Raw genomic sequence first — 21885 nt, forward strand, 5'->3', positions numbered from 1 at the left:
TCCTGCGGTCTATTGGCCAGAACTGGCCACATGGCAGGTAACATTTCTACCTCTGGACCACCTCCTCCTATTCCTCCTATTTAAAAAAAAGTATATATATATATACATATATATACACATATATATACATATATATTTTTTTTCCTTTTTTTTTTTAAAATCCTCTGGGATTATAGTTGCAGCTCCTTGCCACTAGGCCACCAGAGCTCCCCCAGACCTTTCTTCTAAAATGTTTCTGAGTAGACTTGAACTTCCAACCTTCTAGTTAGCAGCCAAGCATGATAAAAATTTGCCATTTTCAGGGAATCAAATAAAACATCCTATATTTAGGGATAACATAGTGTGATGCACACTCTAATCTTGATGTCACATTGTTCTTCATAGTGTCCAGCTTCTTGAATAATTTGTTCAGCTTACAGATTGAATAGGTATGAAGAAAGAATAATACCCTGGCATACCCTCGGTCTGGATATCTCATGAGCACAATTAAATGCTCTGGGATTCCCATTCTTCTCAATGTCAGCCATAATTTGTTATGAACCACACAGTCAAATGCCTTTGCATAGTCAATAAAGCACAAATAAATATTCTTCTGGTATTCTTTACTTTCAGTCAGGATCCATCTGATATCAGCAATTATATCCCTGGTGTAATGGCCTTTTCTAAATCCTGCTTGAACTTCTGGGAATTCTCTATCTATGTACGGTTCTAGCCATTTTTGAAAGATCTTCAGCCGTATTTTGCTTGCCTGTGTTATTAATGATACTGTTCAGTAGTTTCCACATTCTGTTGAATCACCTTTATTGGAAATGGGAACAAATATGGACCTCTTCCAATTTGTTGGCCAGACAGCTGTCCTCCAAATTTCCTGGCATACATTGATAAGCACATCTAGGGCTGCATCTGTTAATTAAACAAATCAATTGGTATCCTATCATATCTAGGGATCTAATTTTTTTGCCAATGCCTTCAATGCGGCTTCTACTTCCTCCTTCATTACCATTGGCTCCTGTTCATATGGTAGGTACTTCCTGAAATTTTTCAGTGTTGGTGACTTCTTCTTGGTACAGTGACTCTGTGTATTCCCTCCATCTTCATTTGACGCTTTGTGCGTTGGGTCGTTCAATATATTTCCCATAATCAGACTAGAGATTTAAATTTTTCAGTTCTCTCAGCTTGAGAAATGTAAAGACTCATCAATAATATGCAGGTGACACAACTATGCTTGCTGAAAGTGAGGAGGACTTGGAGTATTTGTTGCAGAAGACCAAAGAATGCAGATTTCATTATGGTTTGCATCTCAACATCAAGAAAATAGAGATTCTTAACACTGGACCATAATAGATGAATAAAGGATTGAAACTGTCAATAACTTCATCTTATTTGTATCTACAGTTAACACCATTGGCACCAGCAGTCAGGAAATCAGGAGACGTATTGCACTAGGAGTGTCTGAATTAGTGACCTACCCAAATTATTAAGGAGTAATGATGTCAGTTTCAGGACTAAGGTTCATCTGATTCAGGCCATGGTCTTTCCGATAACTTGCTATACATCTGATAGCTGGACAATAAATGAAGATGACAGAAGAAGAATTGATGCCTTTTAGCTGTGGTGTTAGAGAAGAGCATTAAACATCCCATGGATGGCAAAGAAAACAAATATGTCTTTGAGAGGTGCAGCCAGAGTGCTCTTTGGTGGCAAAGATGATGAAGCTTCCCCTCACATACTTTGGAGATGTTGCAAGAAGAGGCTATTCCTTGGAGAGAGGAATGATGCTTAGAAAGGTGGAGGGTTAGGGAAGGAGAGGAAGCCCTCAACCAGGTGGACTGACAAGGAGACTGCTTCAACGGGCTCTTGTGTGTCAGGAAGTGTGAGGATAGCACAGGATGGAACAGGATTTAAATCTATTGTTCATAGGATCACAATGGCTTGCATTCAACTTAAAGGCACTTAACAGCAAGATAGCAGAGTGATGCATGTTTCACTGCTAACTGAACTCAAATCCACCAGCTCCTCCCTGGGAGAAAAGTAGGCAGTCTCTTCCTGGAAATCTGGAAATATTTATGGCCTTGGGAACCTGATTGAGGGTCGCTTGGAGTTGGAATTGACTTGACAGCAGTGGATTTGGGCAGGTAGATAATTTTACTTTCCAGTGAGTGCTCCGGGACCATGTGGAAGACCTTAATGTGAATGTTAGTTTGCTTTTAGAATTCCCAGAGAATCTTATTTAACAGGTAAATTCCTAAATCCCTCCCTTAGAGAGTTTAAATTGGTATGTCTAGCAGAGGGGGCTCAGGTACCTGCACTTCTCACACAGCCCTGATGGTTCTGATGCAGGCGGTCCATAGACCACAAGGTGTGAGCAAATTTACAACTTTACAGAATGTTAGCCTACACAAGGTAGCCTCCAGGGTGCCCTTACCAAACTTAATTTTAGCCCTGTTTTTAGAGTGAAGACAAGTTCTCTGGGAGAGCTGTAGGTGACGAAGCAGTTTAATCAAGCCCATGTTTTTTATTGGTATATTATTATCTGAGGCAGAACACGTTGTTAACATCACCCTGGGAGCAAACTGAAAGGTGAGGACTGTTTGCACTCGAGGTGCACCATAGGCGTGATACGTAAACCTGATGAATGAAAAATGGTTTGTTTTATAGGATGGGATAAAGCTGCAAAGTTGGTTTATCCAAGACAGCGGAATCTAATTAGGGAGCAACCATCCATCTTGAAAATCCAATTGACAATTTCACAACCCTTGCAGAAATTTCTACAAACTCTTCTGTTTCCTTTTCATTGCTCTACTCCAATCATGTGCAAGTGCACGGATGGTGCGGGTGTGGGAGTCGAGGGGGGGTACTTGTGGGAGATGTGCGTGAGAGAGGGAGAGAGAGACAGAGGGCTTGGCTCCAGGGGATCGAGAAAACCCTCCCCAGGAATTTTCTGCTATGAGGAGTTTTTACAGTCCAGAGACTGTAGCTACCAAAGAAGTTGCCAGGGAGCAGTGGTGAGTCTGAATCCCTCGCTTGTCATACTCATCCCAAGCACAGAACTGTCTGAGACTGAACTTGTTTCTATTTTCTTCCTGATGAATAGCAGATGTGGAGTGTTTTCCAGTCTGTGACCAGCACAGTAGGGCACAGAAGTCAGGCAGGCAAACCTGATTCACATGGAGTTAGAATTCCCTGTCTCCTGTCATTGCAGGGGAGTGAATTATTTAATACGGTCCTTCTAGCCACTGTCTTTGTGACTCTGACACAATGAGCACGTAGGAATTAGAGTAGGATGTTATGGATTAAATTATATTCCTCCAGAATATATGTCAACTTTGTCAGGTAGTGATGGTTGTGTGTGATTGTCTTCCATTTTGTGTTCTGGTGTAATTATCCTCCTTTTTGTGATGTGCTGTAAATTCTAGCTATTATGCCTGTGGATAGGGTCTCATTTTGGAGTGAATTGTATGTTGTGCTTACAAGACAGAAGTAGGGTGTGATGTATCTTGAGGTGCCACTTTATTAGGAGCTATGACCCCTGTTACCACCCTTACCTTAGTCACTACACTTACATACATGATTCAAGTATTTAAGTTGTTCCTGTGCTTGAGTTACACCTCTTACTGTACAGTACATAAAAGAAGAAAGCCAGCAAAGAAGAGGGGGGTTAGCTCACTACCACAAAGAAAAGATTGGAGCAAAGTGTGTCCTTTAGACTCTAGGTCTCTGTACTGAGAACTTCCTGAAGCCAGGAGACAGGGGGGAGATGGTGAGAAGCAGTGGGAAAGAAATGTTAACAGCAGAGGCACAAACCAGGGGACTGATGGGAGGCAGCGCAGTGGACCTCCTGACCCATGAAGTGAGAGAGATGAGTGTCTTTGAACCAAAACTTGCTGTGCAATAGGACATTTACTATAGTCATTTACGAGAGAGCTGTAGCAATGTGTAACACTTGGCAGTGAACAGGAAAAAGAGTTGAAAGGCCAGAGAAAGACTTGTCTGTGGGCACAGCTGAGAAGGAAGAACTGTATCCTGGGTTTTTCTTGGTCCTGAATTATAGCCTGTTGCTTCCCTAACAAATCTCATAATGGTAAGTATAGTTTACAACTTTTATGTGACCATTGCAACAAATTATCTAAATCATAAGAGGAGCCGTAGGAGGGATGGTTAATATCAGATTTTGTCAAAAGTTTGGAGGATGGAGAGGTGCCTGAGCCCTGTCTGTAAGAATCAGCCTTGTGTGGTTGATGGAATTGAAGCCCTGACAGTCCTCAACAAAGGTGTGGACTAATCAGTTTTAAAGTTTAGGAACCTTAGAAAGACAAAACTTCTGTTGAAACAGTGGGACCAAGACTCGAGGCCTGATTGTGTCCCTGTTCCTATCCCTGGCCTCAGCAATTTGGAGGACCATGGATAGGCTAATCACTGCTTGAATCCTCATTTTATTCACATGCATCTACTTTTCACCTGACTTTGCAAATTTTTTGCCCTCAGAAGCGTATTTATCAGATCTCTCTCCATCTACATTGAAACACATAGAATCAGAATGATTACTCTCCAAGGTCAAGGGCCATTTCTGAAGCTCTACCTTAAGCTCCCATCTCTGGCAATTGTCTAAAATGTAGAACATGATTCTTCTCTCCAAGGTCAAGGCTACACTTTCACTTGGAAAAAGAAGCAGTTCTTTGCTTTTCTGCTTTTCTCGTAGAATGAATTTAGCACACCTCTACTTAGAAACTAAGGAATGGGCTAGATGACTTTATGAGGACCCCTGAAGTTACAATCCATTTTACTCCTAAGTGAAGGCAAAGGGGAAAAGAAACCAGAAAAAAAAATACAAGGTTTGACCAAGCAGTATTCCATAAATGTGAGGCCTTGGCCTGCAAGCCATTAGCTGGAGCCCCAGTGGTATCGAGTATTCATGCTTCCCTCCAGTTTAGCACCTTAACTCTCTGTGTGCAAAGCACTTTGTGAAGGTTAATTAATTTTCACAGTGCCTGTGGGAAGCTGGCAGGGGAAGTTATTGCTAACTACATCTCAAATTTCAGTTCCCTGAAAATTATATGTAAAGGTTTCTCAGAACACCTAAATCTCATATTTACATTTGAATCTTGATCTAGCATTTCTTTCCACATAATCCATCTTTGTCCCATTCCCAGCTTCCCAGCACCTCAACACACACACACACACACACACACACACACACACACACAGAGTCATCTTTTAAGGAGAATACGTTTGCTTAGGAAAACACAGAGAGTGATATTTTATCCACAGGGCTGGACCTGAGTTTTTCATCCTGACTTTCAGGAGGCCCTCATACTTCCAGATCCATCACTATATTGTGACGTCTCATTCAGTATTTAACTCACTCTTTCCCTTCTGGGAAACCTTCCTTTTCTATATTCTGCTTTTCCTACCTTTTCCCCTAAAAATAATAGCAATACTACCACCTCTACAAGCACAAGCAGCTGCCTCCACTTCCCTTCAGCCGGAGCTGTGAGGTCACACTGTTAGTGTCCAATCGAAACCCCGCAGGTGGTCCGTGCGCTCGGTGTGTGACATCTTCTCCCTGTTCCACAGCACTGTGCACCTTTAGCTTTGGGCTTAGCGTTCTCAGCTCATCAACGTCTCATATACAGAGAGCTCAACTTAAAGCTCACCAGAGCAATACTTTAAGAAGGGCCTAACCAACACTTTCTAATGTTAGTAATGACACCACAGGTCTCGATTTTTACATTTAATCTTCTCTACTGGTCGCCCTAGGATTTTGCCCTTTCCCATGTCTTCTGTCCCCTCTTGTTTCCCCTTTTCTGCACATCTTCATACCAAGTGGTCCCATGGTTTACCTCCAGTTTTTTCTTGACCTTCTATTGGTATCATGGATTAAATTATGTCCACTCAAAATATCTGTCAACTTGGCTGGGTCATGATTCTCAGTGGTTTGACAGTTACGTAATGATGTAATAATCATCCTAGATGGGATCTGAAGTAGTTTTTATGTACTATAAGGAGATTAAGGTGGGATCACTATCTTTACCCCAGTGATATTGCTGTTTTGTGACGTTAAATTGACTATAACTCACAGCAACGCTATGAACAATGGCGCTGAACACTGCCCTATCCGGAGCCAGCCTCACCATCTCTGACACACCTGACCCCATTACCACAGTCAGTGTATTAATCCATCTTACCCAGGGTCTTCCTCTTCTGCTCAAACCTTCTACTCTTTTTATTATTATTAATTTTAATGAAAGTTTACAGAGACTTTGAAGTTCCATTCATTCATTGTTGCACATTTTCCTCCCTGCCCACCCCTCCTCCCAGTCCACTCCACTATTCAGTTTTCATTCTGGACTCTTTTCATGATAATAATACCTAATCATATATTCCTTCTAAACAGATCACTCCCTCATCTGTTTCAATGCAGTATACATTATTTATCCTCTCTTTTTTCTTAAGTTTCCCTCCAAACCTGATGTCAGTCCTGTTTTACAACTGGCATTATGCAGTATTTGTCCTTTTGTAACTGAGATATTTCACTCAGCATACTGTCCTCCAGGGATACCCATTTTGCATAATATTTCATTAGTTCCTTGTTTTTCAATGCTGCATAGTATTCCATTGTGTGAATATACCACAGCTTCTCTATCCATTCATTGATGAGCACTTGGATTGTTTCCAACTCTTTGCTATTGTGAACAGAGCCTCAATAAACATGGGTGTGCATATATCTGCTTGAGTGGTGGTTATGGTTTCTTTAGGGTATATTCCCAGTAGTGGAATTGCTGGGTCAAATGGTATTTCTATTTAGAACTTTTTGAGAAAGTGCCATACTGCCTTTCATAGTGGGTGTACCTTTTTTTTTTTTTACAATACACAGTCATTGTATTAATCCATCTTATCTAAGGTTTTCCTCTTCTGCTCAGATCTTCTACTCTTCTAAGCACAATGTCTTTCTCCAAGGACTGGTCTCTCCTGATAACATGTATAAAGTATGTGAGATGGAGCTTTAAACTCCTTGCCTCCAAGGAGAACCTGGTTTTACTCTCTCCAGGCTAGAACTGCTTGTTCTCTTGACAGCTCATGGTATGTTTAATACTCTTCTCCAACATTACAACTCAACCGCATCAATATTTTTTAATATCGTCCTTATTCATTGTCCAGCTATCAGATGTGTATTCATGGGAGTTCCCCCTGGTTTGGCTCACATCATTATCTTACAAGAAATAGAAGAGAAGAAAGCAGAGAAGAAAGGACCACTATTGCCAAGAAAGGAGAACACAGTGTGGAACATATCCTTTGGACTTGAGGTCCCTGCACTGGGAGCTTCTAGAACCAGGAGAAACAAAGAGAAAAAGTCTTTCCCTAGTGGTGACATTTTGAATTCAGACTTCCAGCCTCTTAAACTGTGACAGGCAAATTTCCGTTTGTTGCAGCCATCGACTTGTGGTATTTATGTTTTAGTAGGCTAGTAAGCTAAAGCAATTGGTCTTTAAAAGAATTAAAAGAGCAGTGATTTCTCAAAGTGGGGGTCACATGCCTCTGAGGAATCAGAGCGAACTCATTTGCCTAGTATTTATTAGCTCTGGTGGTAAGAGACTGTGCTGCAATCCTGTAGGGTTCGAATCTACCAGCTGCTCCACAGGAGGAGGAAGGGCAATCTTCTGTGAGATTAAATGCCCCTGAAAATCTGCTGGAGGGTCAGCTGTGGGTCACTTCTGACTTGATGGTACACCATCACAGCTACAGTGTAAATCCTTATTGTTCTAGACACTTACATATGTTGTTGTTGCTATGTGCTGTTGAGTTGCTTCCGACTCATAGCGACCCTATGTACAACAGCCCTAAACTCTGCTCTGTCTTGTGCCAATCACACTGTCTCTGACACTCCCATCCCGATTATCCCAGTCACTGAATCAATCCACCTCATAGAGGGCCTTTCCCTCCTGCGCTGTCCCTCCACCCTCCCAAGCATGATGTCCTTCTCCTAGGACCGGTCTCTCCTCACAACATGTCCAAAGTATGTTAGATGGAGCCTCAGAATCCTTGCCTCCAAGGAGCCACCTGGTTTAACCCTTTCCAGGACAAATCTGTTTGTTTTCCTAGCAGTCCATGGTATTCTCAATATTCTTCTCCAGCACCACATCTCAAAGGCATCAATTCTCCTTCTATCCTCCTTGGTCATTGTCTAACTCTCTGATGCATAACAAGTGATTGTGAAAACCATGGCCTGTACACTTCCATATACATTATTTAATCATCACAACTTTCTTTAAAAACACCGTCTTGATTTTTTTCAATACAGAAAAATCTCTGGCAAGATTTGGACAGGTCTTTGTCTATGAGTGTAGAGAGCTCAGAGCCAGCTATATTTGTGTCTGCATGAATATTATTACCTGGATTACCCTAGAACACACTGGAGAAGCTGTTTAGCCATTGCCAGGAAAGAGAAAGGAGAGGGGAAATGATGGTGTTTACAACTATTGCAAAGTCTGACTGACTCTTCACCAGTTTGTCCCTCAGTTCCACTGAGAGCTCATGTCTTTTCTCCATCTCTTCTTTTTCATCCTCTTTTCCTGCCTATTCCTTTTCATGGAGCTCAAAATACCTGGGGTAAGATAGCAGAGAATGAAAGAATTAAATATGTACTACCTAGAGGGAATGTTAGAAGATAAGCTAAAGAATTATACCCATATATTATATATTAATGGCTAAGAGAGCTCTTTCCCAGTCTGCTGTGGGCTGTTGTGCTTGTCTTGTTCAATGTATTTTCCAACGATGTAAGTAAAGGAAAATAAGGGAGAAGTCTTTGTAGTAATAAAAAAAGGTAGCATCCTTAAATAAGGTGCAACAGATACAACTTTTATGTGCTAAACAACATAGCAGCAAAAGACATGAGGCAGAAACTTTTAAAGAAACAAAGAAAATTTGATAAACCCAAGAATCTTACTAGAATACTTAAACGTATCTCCAAATTTGACACCTTAGTCAGGCAAAAAGTTAATTAAGCATATAAATTATCTGAAACTATCAATTAACAACCTAAATTTAAGAGGTGCATGAAGAATTGTGTTCCCTTAAATAGAATGCACATTATTCTCATAGAAGTTATGCAAAATTGAGCATAGTTTTTTGCTACAAAGGCAAAGTTAATAGACTCCAAAAAATAAATATCTTACCAGTATAGTCTTTGACTGTAATACAAAAAAGTGAAATTTTTCCCGTTCTTCCCTCCCCTCTTCTCATTGTTGGTGAGTTTGAACCAACTCATAGCTGACCCTCCAGTCCATTTTTTCCCCCATGGAGTTGCTGGTGGATTCAAACTACTAGAGAGATGCAGCTTTTAGGTCAGTGGCAGAATTCTCTAAGGACTACACCACATGGGTGAATGAAATCATAAAATCACCATCATGCATTATTTAGTGTGGATTCTGATTGAACATTCCAAACAGCCAGCCACAAACTTGGAAGGTCACTGAGTACACGCACTGTGCTACCAAGTGGGATCCATTAGCAGAGGGCCAGGCTAAAAAGACACACTGAGCCCAACAAACATGAACTCTGACACATTTGTTTGATTGAGATGTTGCTTTTGTATCTTGTGCCTAAAAATCAAATTGAAGACTCAGAAGATAGGAGAGATATAATTCAGTAGTACCATCTTTCAGAACAATTAACAATCACACAGCATAGGATTTAGACGTGGGTGTTTTGACAAGTAGATTTGGCGTTCATCAGCCATGAAGTGGCTGTCAAGAACAGTTAATACGATCCTAGACTGCAAGAGTAGGTGCAAGCATCTAAAATAAGTCCAGCTCTAGTCAACTTTATACACTGGCCATTCAGTTTTGAGTTTCATGGCTTGAAAAAGAGAAATCATAGGCCAGTAAGAGGAAAGTGACGAGAATGGTGATGGAAATTGTCATCTCCTGACCCTACTATTCCCCCCTCTTCTACCTCACCACCAATCCCTATTTTTTTTTTAAAAAAATCTATGTGTCAGAAGAAATACAGCCATTTAGCCTAAAACTAAGGTAAGGTATTACAGTCTTGATACAGTTCTTAAGTATATGAAGAGCTTTTATGGAGAGAAGGACTAAGTCATTGAAAGATGTATTTCTATCAGCCTCAACAGTCCAAGATAATAGACCTGTTTAGAAAGAGACAGTAAATTCCCTATTACCAGAGTTATTTGAACCTAGGTTGGATAGATATTTGTTAAGGATGTTGTAACAAGGACTTTAACATTAAAAGAGAAAATTACTATGAAATCTAGTGTTACCTCATTATAGTTCTTGGACTTCTCAAACTGGTAACCAAAGTTATAAATTCTGTTTATACAAGTTTGCCGCGTTCATGTTGTAAGCATGGCTTTTTGAGTGACTTAAATAGAGATCTAACATCTGGCTCTGGGTTCTGGTCGTAGTTCCTTAGTGCTACTGTAGCAGAAATACCGCAAGTGGATGGTTTTACAAAGCAAATGTATTCTCCCACTGTTTAGGAGGATGGAAGTCTGAATTCACAGTACTGGATGCAGGGAAAGGCTTCCCTCTTATGTTGGCTTACAGTTTGAGAGGAAGAGTCCTTGTCTCCTTTCAGCATCTCTAAGCATACAATTCCTTGGAGGTCTCCAAGTGTCCTGGCATCAATCTTACCCTGGATCTAGGGATTTCCTCTTGATCTACAGAACACACTTACTCCCTTCTTTCTTGGTGGTAGTGGATCCCTTGCTCTCTGCTCACGCGTTGCAGGTTACATCTCCAAGGACACTCCCCTTATATTGATTAAGGTTGTGATAAGATTAGTGATGGTGCATTCCATTCTCTAACCTTTCGCAACTGAGTTATCATTTAAGGGAGGGGGTTTATGTCATTACATAACTCCATATCTGCCACATTATAATATCCCATGGCTGTCAAGCTACTGAAAATCCTGGTTCAGACAGACTGGCGCGCGCGCGTGTGTGTGTGTGTGTGTGTGTGTGTGTGTGTGTGTGTGTTGTTGAGGAGGGGAGACACGGTTCCATCCATGCCAGTGCACATAGTCTAAATGAGGCAGCATGAACCCAAATGACACACTTCTTTAGGACTATTTAAAATAAAGTGTGAAATGTTCCAATGAAGACATCAGGTGTGTTAAGGATTCAGGGAAGGAATAGATGGGGAAATCTTCACAGATAACACTTCAAAGTCTAAGTTTATGTGCACCAGGCACCATGAGTGGTTTTGGAGAGTGTGGTAATTAAGATATATGATAATAAACAAACATGATCAATGGTACCTTTTCTTTGATGGTAGAATATGGCGAGCCTGAGGGGACCACCACCCACCATGTACACAGATCTCTATAGAGTGTCTCTCACCCTCACTGCTCTCGAAGCCACTGCGGAGCCCCCTGCAGATGCAGGCTCTGTGCTCTGCCACTCTTGCTCACACGCAGCCTGTGTCGCTCATGGATTCGTCTGACAGCCAGTAAAAGCTTTATTGACCAAATTTTCTGTTCTTCATCTTCCAGTTTGCCTCTGATTCTTTCCAAACTCAGCAGCCCATGAAATGACACCTCTTCTTCCCTTGGAGACCACTACCCTTTGCCCTCTCCAGCCTGCAATAATGACAGTAATAAATAATCCCTTCTATTTATTTAGTTCTCTGAGGCTCAGAATGCTTTTCACACCCACTCTCTGGTTGGATTATCATGACCATGTTGTGAAGAACACAGGGCTAGTGCTGCCTCAGGATGGGAGAGGGTCAGAGCACTCACTCAAGGTCAACTGAAGACAGGAAGGTGTCCTGCGATTGGAACCTAGATCATCAGGATTATCTGCATTAGTATGAACGGCACCTTAATTCATTGTATTCTCAGGACCTGGTGTGAGTCATCCAGCCTCTCTGGGGCAGGGACAAATTCTTTTGGGTCATTGTGGTTCCAGTGACTATCCCAGTGTCCAGGTCCATAGTTAATGCTTTGTAACTGTCTATTTCATTAGTGAAAAATGAGAGGAGACCCATGGGACTTTGAATTTCTCTACATTATTATGGAGAAATTGGTCCCATCTACAAGTTATAAGTGAGAAATCTCCCAGGCGACCAGCTTTAATCAAGATGATTTTCAAAGGCTTGCTTTCATGTCACAAGTCTAGTTTGGGCAGAACCACTGATGTCCATCCAGAACTCAGGGCTTCTCTAGAGTGAACCCAGCTGTGTGAAGAAGGGTGAGGAGGCACCTTTCCAAGCTATGGCTGTCATTCTGCCTGTGTGTGTGTGTGTGTGTGGCCTGCAAAATTACTCACTTTATGTCAAGCAAAATGACACATGAGCATGAAAACTAGACTTTATTAAGGTAATCAAATAAAACCTAGAGAAAAGTTAATATACTACATTGAATGATATTAGAGAATTAATGGTCTACATGATAATAAGGCATAAATGGTAAACAGTTATATGAATGATTGTAATTAGTATTGCTTTAACAGAGCCAAATCAATTTTCAAGTTTCTCTCATTCTACTTTATTAGTTCTCCGGAATTGGCATGGCTAGAATCATAACTAAAGCTTTCCTTGAAACCACTTACCATCTTGTGTCTGAGATTGTTCAAAGGAAGATGGATGAAGCAACAACAGAAGACCATTTTGCTTCTAAAAGTTACTTCACACTGTACCTATTTCTGCCCCAAAGGGGTCCCTAGTCAGTTGCATGGACCTTTTTTCTTTCTTTCTAAGATTTTCTTTGAATCATCACAGGTGAGCAGATTACTAAAGTAAAAATTACAAGCATTTATGAAGAAGAGATTTCAAACTCTTCTCCAAAAAGATATTTCCTTCACCAGAATGTCAAACACACTGGTGAGGACAGGGTCCAGCTTAAGGGAGTCTTCCTAGACCTTCCCTTTTGATGAATAATCCCTTGACCATTGCTACACAGTTGCTTATGGCCAGGTTCCTGCACTTGAGGATAGAGCCAATAAAGGGTCTCTAGGCTGATGCTCTAACATCAGTGCCCTGGGGCTCATGGGAACACTCATACCAGTGCCATAGTCTGGTCAGTCATATGCTTCCTGTAGACCTGGAGGAACACCAGTTAAATTGGGCCCTGGCTCCTGGTTTATTACGCAGCTTACGTATATGATAGAGTTGTTCCTCTGGTGGGTAAAGAAAGGGCAGTGAAGTCCGGTGTGATGACGCCTTGGGCTGTAGGGAAGGTCTAGGACTGGATTGTAGACTCACATAGACATACAAGGTAGAAGTTAATATGACAGGCGTCTTCTGGAAAGAAATACATTTCTGTCTTTTCACTTCAAAATCTTATCCATGTCTCTGAGAACTCTTTCCAGAATTATTCAAGTACTTGGCTTGAATAAAAGCACCCCTGGTGGCAAAGTACATATGGTATGGAGATGCTAACTGAAAGGTCAGCAGTTCTAATACACCATGGGCTCTGAGGGAGAAAGGTGAACTGCCTTCTTCCATAAAGACCCAGTGGAGAGTCACTATGAATCAGAACTGACCTGATAGTAGTGAGTTTGCATTTTTGTTTTACTTGAATAAAGGGTTAGGTGGGTGGAAGGTTCTGGTTCCAGTCCCTCAATTGGTTCAAACTCAGAGAACCTACCTACAAAATACACTGAAGACCTTGCATAGCAATACTGTTTAATGAACACCTACGTGTGGGTGGCTGAGGCTGAAAATAGCATCAGCCCAGAGTGAGGGCAGGACTGGGGTTTTATAGTCTCTAGTCAACAGGAAATGTCACTTGATCTACATGTTACACAGGCCAACCTCTCTTCTGGCCTTCGGTATGTGTATCTACTGACCACTTTTTTCCCCTTCTTTTTCTTTCCCCTGTTACCTGTTGATTCACACTACTGAAATAAATAGCCTTGCTCCTTGGGTCTAGATTTTAGGAGAAGAGAGGTAATTCATCCCTTCAGGCTTTGAGGCCCAAGAGAAAGCTTACAATGAGTTTCCTATTGTTTGAGCTTCGAAATTTTTTTTGTTGGGTACTTTCCTGTTGCTTGCAACTCATAATATACTTATGTACAACAGAACAAATATTACAGAGTCCTGCACCATCTTCATTGCTATGTTTGAGCCTATTGTCACAACCATAGATTCAGTCCATTCATCAAGATCTTCTTCTTTTCTGCTGACCCTCTTCTCTGCCCAGCATGATATCTTCTCCAGGGTCTGCTCTTCTGCTAACATGTCCAAACATACAATATAAGTATAGAATAGCTCATGCCAAGCTTTTCGGTATGCGATTACTACCTCGTTAACATCAGCCTGCTCTCTGGAGCCTGGAGTTCCTTTACCAGGTTATGGAGAGAGGGTGGGGAGGGCACCAGAAAGGGTACCTTGCACAACACAGTCAGAGAAAGGTTATAAAAATTCAATTACTTTGCAGGCTAATGTTTTAGTGTGATAACTTCCATTCTCATTTCAAATGAAAATACCTGGTACTTTCTATTTTAAATTGGAGGAGTGTCTATTACTGGCAGAAAAGGAGACAGGGTTCCTTGGGTACCTATAAACCTTGTTTACATTTGTATAAAAGGAGAGTATTCGGGCACTTACTCCATGTCCTGTGAGGCTTTTCAGAGTGGGGAGAGGATGCTGAAAATGAGAATGAGGAAATGGCATTGTCATCAGTAGCCTTAAACCAGCCCTGTACTCTTGCATTGCCAGCTTGTGGCCCTCTCCCTGAGATGCACTGGGCCTTAGAGAGACGTGGTGGTGGCTGATGTTTTCACAGACCTTTTCCGTATCTGCAGAGAAACACAGACCACACAAACACCGGCACACAGTTTAAGGGAGAGTCTTCTGATAGGGGAGAGTCAGATAGTGCCGATGGAGAGAAGAATCCAAATAGGAACAAGATAAATAAGAAGGCCAAACAGAAAAATAAAAACCAAAACCCTCAACCAAAAATCCACATGATGCAACTTTGTTCTGCCTACAAACATAGAGATCAGTGGAAAATACGATGATGAGTCAGGAAAGCAGAATGCTTGATGTTGAAGCAAGAGAGAGTGGAGGAAGATGAGACTCTGGGAGCAACAGCCAGGAGACAAGAGTGGCTGGGGACAAGCAGGGACAGTACCCAGATGGTGAAGGAGGTAACACATGCCAGCAGCTGCCGTAGGATCCGCTGAGAGGCGCATAACCCTGTAGGGTAAACTAAGCCCAGGTACTGGCTCCTGCCAACCTAGCCATCCTGACCCACATAATACCCCATGCCCCACAGCTCCTGGTGGGGCTCTAAAGTCTAAGCTGCAAAAGTTGCCTCTGTAGGATAGGATTTCCTCCATGCAAATCTCCCCAAACTCACCTTTCACCACCTCTGCAGGAAAATTGCTGATTATGATGAAGAAATCCAGCATCTTTATGAGGAGATGGAACAACAAATCAAAAGTGAGAAGGAGCAGTTCCTCCTGAAAGTAAGTGTCCCTCCTCTAGGCTAGCTATATCAGCTATTTCACGAGATCCCCTTTGATTGCTCCCCACCCCAATTTAATAATAAGATGCACTCCCTTTGCAATATTGATTCCTTCTTACTGTTTTTCAAAGACTTTGTCACCTTCAATCTGACACATAATTTACTTGTTTGTTTTTATTAATTTTCTGTCTCCTCCTCCTAACATGTAAACTCCCCAAGAGCAGAGATCCTTGTCCTGAGGCAGGTTGAGGGATTCTGAGTTTTGAGAGGCCCAGATTCAAATCTAAGAAGGTGTACACATTGTAGTCATGGTGTTGGAGATTTCTTGTAGGTGGTATTGTCAAACGGCTCAACAGGTGCGGCATCCTGCATTTTGGGTGGACTTTGCTTCTTGGCATTTGGTGACAGCTCCTTTTAACTCTTCCCCAATTTTGAAGAGAGAGACATGGTAGAGGCAAGTCCTCAAAGCACCTCTGCTTAGAGCCCAATCTTCAGCGCCCCAAAAAGTCCTTGCCACAGCAACAGGGGGGCAGCCATGCCTTCAGTAGGGGGAAAGGCTGGGCAGAAAGTTTTCCCATCTTTGCCTCTAAGGAGCACCCTTGTTAGACTTTTTCCAAGACAGATTTGTTTATTGTCTTGGAAGCTCATGGGATATTCAGTACTCTTTGTCAGTACCATATTACTTCCCCTCTTAGACACCTAGAAAATGTAAGAGAGTAAAAGAAAATGTAAGACTCACTCCTCTTGCTGTTAGTTTTCTGGCTTTTCCTCAGCTTTTCAACAGCTCTGCTGTTGGTCTGGGGAGTCCAAGACTGCTGAAACTCTCCCCTTTCCATGAGAAACAGAGTTTCTTCTAGAAAATAATCCTAAAAGAAAGCTATAGAAAGCTCTGTACTATTTAGAATTAGCCCCTCAGTGAGTTTTTAGCAGCCAAATGCCATAATGGTTACCTGTGGTGGACAGCGTTTGGTGGAGCTTCCTGATTAAAATAAGCTTGGAAGCAGGAGTGGCATCCACTTCTGTAAATAGCTTGCCTCAGGAAACCCTGTGAACCTGGAGAAAGGATAAAGGTTATGCAAGTGTTAAGGACTTTGATTCATAAGGTCGTTATGAGTCCCATATGACTCAATGGCACTTAACAAAACAAGAACAGCCTTTGATCTCCAATAGTACCTCCCTCAAGACTTGCCTCTCAGCACTGAGCTTTTTTACTGAGCCTCCTCCGCCTTTTACCTCTTCTTAATACTGGTTGATTTGAATCTATTGTTAATTTTATGCTGGATTATGTTCACCACTGCTTCATTTCTATCACCTACATATTCAATCTGAGAGGGAATCTGAATGCTTTTCATTTAAAAAGCCAGTCCCAACTCCACCTCCCAGAGCCCTCTGAAGGCTCCTTGGTATCTCCAGAGCTTCCTCTTGTCTGGCCTTCACCTTCTATGCAGTTGACAGGGAACATACACTCCTCACCCTAAAAGCTTGAAATAATTTTCCGAGATGGTAGCCCTTTGCAAGAGGAGGGCTGCCCTCTTTATCCCACAGCTTCTATATGGATTGGACCTCACGCTGTGGGACGCGTTCTGCCCACACAGCCTGGGTCATGACTACAAGGTGTTGAAGCCCTGGTGTGTTGTGGGAATATCACTAAAGTCCTAAAATATGGGTGCTGCCACTGTTGGGTGAAAGATAGGCCCTTGTTCTCTGCTAGAAGGCTATAGAGGTTGGTTTAATGTGAGAGAAATGTCTCCAGCCCCGGTGCATCTGAGCTTCACCTGTCCCCTTTTGGCTTGGCAGGACACAGAGAGGTTCCAGGCGCTCAGTGAGGAGCTGCAACAGAAACTGTTATCTAAGGAGCAGGAACTGGAACAGCTCACCCAGAAGCAGAAAAGGGTATGTCAGCGTCCTCACAGCACCTGAGTCATCATCCCATCCTTTTCTCTGGCTCTTGTCTTTTTCCCCTGCCATTCACTTAGAGACTTTTTCTTTTTCTTTCTAATTCAAGAAGAACTATTTAGTGCTATAAACATGACCCCATGGTAAAGCTTTTTCATTCTCCAACACAAGAGGTTTAATTTGGGAAGGTTGCCCAACACTTCCCTATGAGAGGTGCAGACATTTTCATATGACTCTTCAGGAGTAAATAAAACACAGAAACTTTGGTGCCCCTCATCCTGTAAAAGAAAGGAGAGCAGTGCTGCAGTACAAGCAATCGTACCTGGTCACTGATATGTGTAGGGAGCCCACAGACAAGTCTCCTCCTTCCAGGGTTGTCATGGATACCCCCAGTTGAAAGAAGATTGATCATAAAAGGTTGAGTTGTTCATCTTCTCTCTTCCCACAAACCTGGATGAGGTTCCCTGGTCTCTTCTGTGACTGTTTCCAAATCCTAAAGATGGATGCAGAGGGCCAGGCTCCTTTCTGATGTGCCTGCGCCTCCAGAAGGCAGATTGAGTGGTTAGTGATGCAGGGCAGTGCCCAGTGTGGCTGGGGAACCACGATGATGTCCCACCTGAGCACACATCCTGCCCAGAGGCCTGCACTCCACAGGAAGGTCCCCTCGGGAAAGAGGAGCCAGGACTCCAGCGGCCACTGCTTTGTTTTTTCTGGTGCTGGAAGGAATTCAGCCCCGGACAGACCCAGGCACATTGCTTCCCTTTGAATGGAGAAGACTACTTTTAGCAACACATTACAATATGCTTGAAGACACCCCATGCTAAGACAAGAGTTGGTTCCACTCCTGCTGCTACTCAAGCTATGCACTTTGGTTTCCTTCATCCTGCAAGGTGATTGGAGCGCCTGGAGCTGCCAGCTGCCTGCTCATTCCACAGCCGCACCTTGCCTCTCCTGCTCTTCCTCATTTTATGCATTTAGTTCTTACCAATTAGATTTATCCCTCACATGAATGATTGCCACTCGATTTAATTACTGCACGCTTGCCTGATTACACAGGAGCCTCTTGAGAATCACACAAAATTCCTTGTTGTTACTTCCTCCTCCCCTTACTGACCGCATTCATTAGACTAAATTTATTATGATATATTTGCCTGAGTTTGATTCTTCCTCTGATGAGAGCATTGGAAACTCTGCAGAGCATAATTATCAGCTAAGAAAAGCTGAAGTTACCAAACTATAGGGTTCTTTAAGTTGCTTTAGGGACATGAGAAAGAGGCTATGTTCTCTTTGACCTGCTGTAACTGATTTCTCAGAATTCCCTATGTCTCTCGCTACCATGTGAAGTTTCTGCGGGTTAAAGTAATTAGGTTTATTTAGATGAGGAGATGGGAAGGAATAGATAAATTTACTATCAGTATTCGAAATGGAGAAGGATAACTTTCTGGTGATTGGTACTCATGTTCCATGCCCACTAAGGGAAAAAGAAGAAAAATAGAATTCAAAGGACAAGAAGGATTCAGGTTATTAGATCTCAATACTATGACTTTGGGAAGAGACACACATATGGGCTGTGGGCTTTTCTTTCCTTCTGGTCTTTATGAATGAGACCGCTCGCTCTGGACTGTTTAGTGGCCCTATGTGGAGACAGCTGAGCAACAAGATATGTTTAAAAAGTCTCTCCCTGGTGCAGAAGTTTGTATGTGAGCATTAAGGCCTGAGGGCAGTGAGGGACAAGTGTGAAGGCCCCTGCCCACCGTGAGGGAAAAGCTGGGTGAGACCAGGCTGGCCAGCCTGCTGATGGGGATTGCTTGTCCTTCTCTCTTCTCCCCTGTCCTCACAGCTGGAAGGCCAGTGTGTGGCCCTGCACAATGACAAGGATGAAACCAAAGCTGAGAATACCAAGCTGAAACTCACCAACCAGGAGCTGGCCCAGGAGCTGGAGCAGACCTCCCGGGAGTTGCAGCGTGCGCAGCAGCAGCTGGACAGTCTGCAGCAGGAGGCCTGCAAACTGCACCAGGAGAAGGAGATGTGAGTCTGGCCTTGGACCAGCCCCTGCTGTCCTTCATCCTGTGCGCCGCTCTCCTCCCTCACAGAAGGGAGACCCTATTTCTCAGCGATGACATGGAGGTTTGGGTTCATTGCTTTCAATCCTCTCCTAGGAGTCTAATCTTCTGGTGGCCTAGTGGTAAAGAGCTGCATCGCGAACCTGAAGGCACGGGGTTTGAATCCACCAGCTAGCTGCTCTGCAGGAGAAGGATGGACAATCTCCTTCTCTGCAAAAACCTGCTGGAAGGTTGGCTATGAATCAGTTTCAATGTAGTGACACAACAATGACGGAATACTACCAGGCAGGCCAGAGCGGTGCTGAGCATTGCGTAAGACTGACATGAAATATAGTCACTTATGTAAGTGCTCTAAAACTCCCAACCTCATAGCTGTTGAGTCAGTTCTAACTAAGGACAATCTTCCCTCAGGATTCTAAGACTGTAAATGTCAATGGGAAGAGTCTATTCTGCAATTAGCAGTTCAATATTTACCCTGCAATACCACCAGGGTTCTTTATAATGTGATTCTCAAAAAAATGTACTGCCTTCCACTCAGAACCAATACACAGCTTACCCTCGAGCAGGCTGTTGCTGGCTGTAAATCAATGGGAGAAGGTGGCCAGTCTTTCTCCTGTGGGACCTCTGGGGGGTTCAAACTTCCAAAGAAGCACTACCTTTGGGTTTAACAATCTTGCCCTGTCCTGGGCCAACCTCACCGTCTCTGACACACTTCACCCCATTACCATAGTCACTGTGTCAATTCACTCATCCAGGTCTTCTGTGCTGACCTTCTACCCTTCTAAGCATGGTGCTTTTTGTATGTTACTGCTGGTCAGATTAAAACAGACTAGGAAGAAGGATGGGCCATCCACTTTTGAAATGACAGGCCTTCAAAAACCCTATGAATAATAGAGCAAAACTTCCTAGAAAGACAATATTCAACCAAAAAATATAAATTGGCCTGCCAGTAAATGCTGAACTGAGCAGACATACCATATGTAACTGTTGTGGACTAGAAATATAAAGGGAAGACTTCTGAAAATCTGCATTTGATTTCAAGGGATCTATTAGAGTGTACTGGAATCTTCACCACTTTCTGCCCCTTTTATGTGTGTTCCTCTGATTAGACTATGTGGGTCCAGCTGGGAAAAGACACATCAAAAGAGCCTGGCTGGTCAGTAAACTGCTTCTGTTTCCAGCATTTGGGTTCAGCTTGCTCCTTCTCAAATCTCATTGCTGTCCAGTCAAGATCTACTCATAGTTGACTCTCTGTTGCATGTACGAGGCTGTAAGCTTCACAGGGGAAGATTGCCCATCTTCCTCTCAAGGATCCAGAAAGGGTGGGTTTTGGTTTTTTTTCTCTCTCTCTGTTCAGCGACATGGATTACAATTTTTGAGTTGTACAACTATTATCACTCTCCTTTTCTGAGTTGTTCTCCTCCCATTCATTAGCTTAAACTTTCTTGCCTTTAAGTTTTCTATCTAATCTCTTGAATTGTTATTTTCCATTTGGTTCCAACTGATATATCTAGAAAAAATTCAATGCTCAAGGCAAACATTCTTTAATGTACACACCAAACTGTTGTTTGGTTTCAAGAAGACTTCACATGATACTTGTAGTTTAAGGTTTAAAGGTTATTAAAGTATATTTCACCGTGCATGAGTAAAATCAGTTCCTCCTCATTGGGAGTATGTCAACAAGACACAGGCATTTAACTTTAGCGACAGAATTAAAGAGTCAGGTTCTTAAAATTCAATCAACTGCTAAAATCATCAAACATCTGAAGGCACAGGCATTAGAACAGCACATGGGAACAAACACCTAGAGCCGGAGTCTCAAATCACAGCATGAGTATTAAGATCTGTCTGAAGTCTTATCTTAATTAACCAAGTCAGAGGCACTGTCTCTAGAGGCAGGGAATTGAGGGAAGAAAGGAGGACTGGGAGGAAAGGACAAATATGATTCCAGATTTTCATGGCTTGGTTTTTAAAAAAATTTTTTTTATTATACTAGGTTTTTTACAAAATTCAAATACATGTTTTTCAGACCAGATTTTTCCAATTTTCCTCACCCCCCCCATCGAATTGTACAACCCCATGATTAATCCATCCACCCACACACACACACTCCTCATCCCTCAGCTGCCACCCTCCTCACCTTGGATTCTCATATTCCTTCTACAATATGCTTACAGTGTCATAGGTAGCCAGATAGCCTTCTGAAGTTCAGGAAATGTGTTCTGCCCAAGGAGAAGTGCTTCCAGATTCTTAGCTGAGTTTGTGCTCTGTAGAATAAATTCACAGGCCAACAGTACTGAGAGAGTCTCAATGCTTAAATCTACCTCCTTCCTTATGGGAAGCCAAACTTTATACCAAATATTATATGAAAACCCTTGTTCAGGAATTGAAGGAATTACAGATATATAAGTTAGGATTTCTCTTGTGGCAGATCCTAGAAAAAGAGCTGTTTGTTCCCTGCAAGACAGGAAACAGCAAGGGGCCCCCTACAGAGGGAGTG

General features: G+C 42.5%; 1 protein-coding gene across 1 annotated transcript in view; it reads left to right on the top strand.

Moving 5' to 3' along the window:
• The window catches only part of EFCAB4B (EF-hand calcium binding domain 4B), a 136163-nt gene that overhangs the window by 56659 nt on the left and 57619 nt on the right, over nucleotides 1-21885 (top strand). The window contains exons 5-7 of the mRNA XM_006891301.1: nucleotides 15337-15427; nucleotides 17224-17319; nucleotides 19163-19350. Of these exons, the coding sequence (XP_006891363.1) occupies nucleotides 15337-15427; nucleotides 17224-17319; nucleotides 19163-19350 (375 nt within the window). The remainder of the gene's footprint in view (nucleotides 1-15336; nucleotides 15428-17223; nucleotides 17320-19162; nucleotides 19351-21885) is intronic.

This window comes from Elephantulus edwardii, unplaced genomic scaffold, assembly GCF_000299155.1.
Source record: "Elephantulus edwardii isolate Elephantulus edwardi_28Jun2011 unplaced genomic scaffold, EleEdw1.0 scaffold00096, whole genome shotgun sequence".
Taxonomy (NCBI): Eukaryota; Metazoa; Chordata; class Mammalia; order Macroscelidea; family Macroscelididae; genus Elephantulus; species Elephantulus edwardii.